Below are 6166 nucleotides of genomic sequence, written 5' to 3' on the forward strand. Positions count from 1 at the left end.
GAAAGCTAGTATCAAATTGATCATAAGGGCACCCACAGTGGGGCGGACGATAGGCCGCCCGATGCCTCGGGCGCGCCATCGTCCGTCACTGTGGGTGCACGGACGATGGTCCTCGCCCGACAGATAGTCCGCAGAGGAAGCGCACGAAAGGGCATCGTCCGCGCCATCGTCCGCCCACTGTGGGCGACGCGGACGATGCAACGCGTTTTTATTTTTTTTTAAATTCAAAAAATTCATTTATATAAATACCTCCTACCCCACCTTCATTTGTAACATTTTCATTCGCATTTGCACTCTCAATTTACACTAAAAAATGGATTCCGGTGATTACTCAAGTCCCAATAGTCCGATGTTTGGAGGTGGTGCACGTTGGCCGGGTACACAACCTGACGAATATCGGTCGTTCGACCCCGACACGCAGTACGATCCCAAATTCAGTACGGATTTGTACGGTCTGTCTGACATGGAGCCGTCTCCAACTCGCCCCGCTTCCCCTTCCCGCCGCGCCGCCGCCGTCCCCGCCAGAAAGAAGCGTTTAAACTAATTAATAAAACAATAGTAAAACCTATAGGGCGCCCTTTAGGGCGCCCCACTGCAGGTGAAAGGGTAGGAGAATAAAATGCTGACGTGGCGATGCATAGGGCGGGCTTTCGGGCATGCCTTATGGCGCCTCACCGCTGATGCCCTAAAAATCAAGAAACAAGATGAGAGAAACTTCATGCTTTTGAAGATAGTTTATCACTCAGAAACTAAATGTATATTTTTTATGATTTATGATTGGAAACTTTTAGTAATATTAGTAATGTTTTTCTTTCAGTTTAGTAGAAGCTTAAAACCGGGATTTAATCATGGTGTCACTGCCAATGCAAAAAACCGTCAATCATGTAAAATTCAAAGATCTTGTTGATTTAATGGTTGAGAATGAATTCTTTCTCAATATTAAATAAATTTTTATTTGAATTTTTTCTACTTCATGGAGGCTATTTTTATACTCTCGATTCTTGAAATAAACAAAGTATGAACTTATGACATATGTCATGTAGAATTCTTTTACAATATCATAGTGACTACAGCCTTTGATTAGATCTGAAAGGAACCGAACTTTCACCACTCACTTTCTTACTCCATCCTCACTAAATATCTCATATTTAATCTATACATATTTTAAATGTCTCATATTTAATCAGTGTATATTTTAAAAAATTATTTTTATTTATAAAAATAAATGGAAGGAAAAAGTTATTGAAATATTAACCCTATTTTTATATATAAAGTAGTTTTATAATAATTGTAAAAGAAAATAAAAAAATACAATGTGAGAAAAATACGGAGTTTAATTACAGATATATACAAATTCGTAGATAATAACCGAAGCTTCAGTGAGAAAAACACAATGTGAAATCACCAGTAAATTTGCAACGTCATTTGGCATGATTACTAACGAACGATATTTATTTTAATTTAATAAAACAATAAATTCACATCTGTATGTAAATTCATGTATATTTATTTTAGTAAAAAATCATATTTACGGAGTGATGCTTTTTAAGGGATAAAGTTGTTTCCTTATCAGGCAAATTTGGGCTTGGAGTAGTACAAAGCTGTAAAATTAATACAATCATTTTATGCAGTGTCATTGGGCTTATTTACCATATTTGGGTTGCTGACTTAGGCCCATTTCAAAATTGGGCTCTCAAAAAACTTATCTAATTAATTAACTATATTTATATAGTACATCTTTCGACCGCTTAAATGTATGCAACTTAATAAATTCATCCTAGCTATCACCAATTTTAATTCAACCCAAATAAGATATTATTAACATAACGACACTACAAAAAAAATAAGCTAAAAATAATTTTTAATACACACCGTCAATGCTTTAAAACGAAATCATGTAAGACACAATAAAAGAATCTAATTGGTAAGATTCATAATAGGTAAATTCACGATGGACAATAGATACTTGAATCTTGAGGTGGTCAATCTTACAAAAAAATTAAAAGCTACGACAAAACAAAGTAAAACTAAGTGCTAAAAGTTGAGAAAATTATGTGTGCAAACCTTACAACATAAGAAGAGATCCTATTACTATATAGATTGGGACGAAAAATAACAATATGAAACTCCGAAAACAATTAGTACTACAACATATATGAAACAATAATAAGAGATGTGATGAATTGTTTATTTTTGTTTTGAGATTTTACGTATTTTTTAATCAAATTGTTTCAAGAAAGCTGGCTGAACAACAATAGGACGACAAATGGATCCACCACACTACATGAGGTTATTATCTATAAAAATACTAGTACTCTTGCAGCCAAATGATAAAAATAAGATTAAATATAATCATACTATAATAGTTGAAAGGTCAAATATGACGAATGGTCAATTAAATGTTTGGCCATCGGCCACAATGTAAGACAAAAAGCTGGAAAAAATGAAAGGATATGAAAAAAGGTGGATAATACAAAAGCTAAAAAGTGTGTAGAATAAAATTGCAATATCAATCTATATACAACGCTATATATTTATTATTTAAATAAAAGATTAAAATACTCAACAACTTGGATGCTAGTTGCTACTAGCTTTTATCTATTATACTTCCAACAACTAAGACAAAAAAATGCAAAGTTCCCACCCATAAAGTAGCAAGTACTAGTAAACAAACTAAAACCAAACATAATCTCATGAACAAGAAATCAAGACTTTTATTCCATTACAAGAATAAAAAAGAAGTTACAAACAAATAGTAAAACCTCAAAACAATAGATCAATACATCATCTTATTTACTACTCATTTCGTTGACTGTGTTTCCAGGTCGTCCCGAAAAAAAGTAAAAATAAAATAAAAATAAATCCCGACTCTGTTAAATCTCGATCAAGATTAGCAGAGTGGCATATCCGGTGGCGGCGGCAGCATCTTCTCGTCCCGCCCCGGCCCGTCCCTCACGATGAACACCATCCCCATTCCCCAGCTCACGTGGCGCTCGAAATGGCAGTGCATGAACCACACTCCTACAAACACATCAACCAATAATTAATCATAATTAATCAATAAAATGCAAAAATAATTAATTAAACACAAACCTGGATTATTAGCCTTGAACCTAATAGCAGTCCATCCATTTCTGGGCACGGCGATGGTCTCCATCAACGGCGGGTCCACGAGGTTGTAGTTGGGAGGGTCCCGGGTCCGGTTGAAATTCCCGAACCCGGATCCGACGACATAGAAGCTGTATCCGTGCAAATGCATGGGGTGATCGATTCCGCCAACGAGATTTGTACCTTGGAACACGAGCTCCACGGTGGCGTTGAAGTCGAGGATGTTGACGGAGGTCCCATTCTGCGGGCGAGCGAGATCTCTAGGAATGGTGGTCTCCTGAGTGTAGTTGAAGGGGAAAGCCGGGTTGTCTGGGAAATCGGTGGTGTAGACGCCATTGATCCTTCTGTAATAAGCCTGAAGGAAGTCCGTCCTCGGCAGCTGGAGCGTCACGTTGTTGACGCTCGCCAACAGCCTCTCCGCGAACGGGCCCTCGCAGGAGTCGTTCGCGCAGGGGCGGAGGTTGATGGAGAGGGTGAACAAGAGGGTGTCGGAGATGTTCTTGGGGACGTCGACCGGGTACTTTTTGTTTGCTAGGCTTCTTAATTGGGTGGTGAAGTTGTGGGACGAGGCGGTGCTGTTGAACGGCGGGAAGGAGGGGAGGGCCGGGGAGGCGGGAGGGGTGTAGTTGCCCGCGTACTCGATGATGGCGGTGGTGGTGGTGTTGTCGAAGTCCCCGCCGCTGGCGTAGGCTCTGGAGGCCATGTAGTAGTGGCTCGGTCGCTGGTTGGCGACGAGGAGGAGGTCCATGGTCTGGCCGGGGGATATCGCGATGTAGTCGCTCGTCAGGCGCTTCGTGTAGGCGGCGTCGGTGCCCACCACGGTCACATTGTGGTTCGCGATTTTGAAGAACATGATGTTGTTCATCACTGCGTTTACGATGCGCAGGAGATACGTCTTTCCGCTCTCCACTCTTAACCTGAACGTATCTGTAACCAACAACAAGCTTCTTAATAAAAGTTGACCAAACAAAAAAAGTTATTCCGATAAAGGAAAAAGCTACTCATTTTTTTTCTATAAACTAACTGCACATCAATTGCAATACACAACTGATATGGGACATGTTTTCTGATCAGACCAAACAGGTGAACTCATCCCAAAAGACTAGCATGTTAGGAGAGAGAGCTCATTTAGTCTATATACCCCACATCATCAGTTGTTCTCACAACCGATGTGAGAATTGAGTTTGTAACATTTTCTTGCACTGAAATTCGTAAATAAAAATCCACCTTGTCTTGAGCACGGATGCAAGTCCCCGGGTTGGCCATTGATGAGGAAAGAATTGGAAACTTCTGGGTCGCTTCCACTACCGAGGAACTCCTCCATAATTTCCTGAATATCGCCATTAAACCAATCTCCTGCATTACACGTTCCAAATTCATAATCAGGTCGGGATAAGTTTCCTTGCATTGAAGTCTGTAACAGAGCGCATACAAACCTAGTAAGATGGGAACTTCCTGATGAGGCTTAGGAAAAGGGTAACTCTCTCTCCTCGGAGGCAGAATAATGAGGGCGCCATAAACAGAATTACGATACCACTCGCTATGAGCGTGCCACCACAGAGTTCCTTCCTCGTCCGACAACACAATCCGCTGGCTAAACCTCATGCCAGGGCTAATAGGGCATTGTGTCACGAACTCCGGGCCATCTGACCATGGATACCTCGGCATTTTGACTCCATGCCTATATCATACACAAAATCAGTACTAGCAAAATATATTTAACGATATAATATGTAAAGAACACGTTACATGAGTTATATTTTTTACCAGTGGATGGTTATATTATGGTCAGCCCTATTAATGACATCGACTATGACCAAATCTCCCCTTCTAGCATATATCGTTGGCCCCGGGAACTGTCCGTTTATCGTTAGCATGGTCTTGTTCGTGCAAAGCCTAGAGTGTGTAGAATTTCTCAGCTGCAACAAGTTAGTTAGAGTTTGATTAGCTTCTAATTAAATAAATATTACTAAAAGAATACTACTTAGTAATTATGATATCTTATACTTACTTCAAACCTATAGCGACGAACTGCGGCATGGCTCGGCGTTACTCCTCCGAGCAGAACAATACCTAACAAACAGAGGAACAAAAGCTTTGAAGCCGACAACATTTCTTCTTTAGTTTTCTTGATGTTTTAATTGTTTTTGTGTGTAATTATCTTCTTGTGTTTGTTGAGATTGGAAGGAAATTGTGATGAGTATTTATAAGGTGGATTCAAAGCTTACATGAATTGACTTGTTCCCAACAAAACAAAAGCGACGGCTGCCCTTTTTATTATTTAATATATCAAGCTAATAATGAGTCGTCGCTGCGGATAGAACATTTGCATGGACTTATGTCCATTCCTAAATTCAAAGCAAATCATGCAAATCATCATTAATTTTAATCAAATTCTAGTTCCTACCATAAATTTAACTTATAACAAATTACGACCATGTATGATCACAATTGTCATATCAGTATACTTTACTGTTTACGAATACAAACTTCATTATTTTTTCAACTAATTCTAAAATTGCATGATGGAATATAATTTTACTAGGCCTTACGATTTTTATCGCTATTTTCCCTTAAATTTAATACTTTCAATCATCCGGCATTTGACTGATTTGCTCACAAAATATTGCAACTTGATAGTGGTGGCATATGTTAATTAATTTATGGTAAAGTGCATTTCTTGTTTGAGAATATGTATTTCATTTTTTATTGTAGGTGGTGTTGTTTTTTTCTAAGTTGTTTCATGTGAATGAATATATGATTGTGGCCAACGAGTAGAGATGATTTTTTATTACTATTATTTGTTTATTCTTGAAATGAACTCAATCATTAAATACACCAAGGCTGGAATATGTTTCCATTTACGGTAGTTAGAGATTTTATTAGTTTTGAATCGTACATTAATGTGTCGTCATGCGTTCCATTATCATACTAGTAGTATTTATTGATCCTATTTGACCACTCAAATTGGTTATGAGTGTTTTAAAAATATGTTTCACATATTTATGAAAAAAATTCACACTATTATTTTACACTTTTATTGACTTTAATAGATGGC

The 6166-nt window shown here is 38.3% G+C and overlaps 1 protein-coding gene across 1 annotated transcript; it reads right to left on the minus strand.

The window, feature by feature from the left end:
- Positions 1 to 2694: 2694 nt before the first annotated feature.
- LOC121807847 (laccase-14-like) lies at positions 2695 to 5275 on the minus strand. Its single transcript, XM_042208188.1, has 6 exons — positions 5120 to 5275; positions 4876 to 5027; positions 4545 to 4789; positions 4336 to 4464; positions 3094 to 4035; positions 2695 to 3021 (listed from the first exon to the last, which is right to left on the minus strand). The coding sequence occupies exons 1-6, from the start codon at positions 5219 to 5221 to the stop codon at positions 2891 to 2893; spliced, it is 1701 nt and encodes a 566-aa protein (XP_042064122.1). The 5' UTR covers positions 5222 to 5275; the 3' UTR covers positions 2695 to 2890.
- Between the last annotated feature and the right edge of the window lie 891 nt (positions 5276 to 6166).

Source organism: Salvia splendens, chromosome 6 (genome assembly GCF_004379255.2).
Source record: "Salvia splendens isolate huo1 chromosome 6, SspV2, whole genome shotgun sequence".
Lineage (NCBI taxonomy): Eukaryota > Viridiplantae > Streptophyta > Magnoliopsida > Lamiales > Lamiaceae > Salvia > Salvia splendens.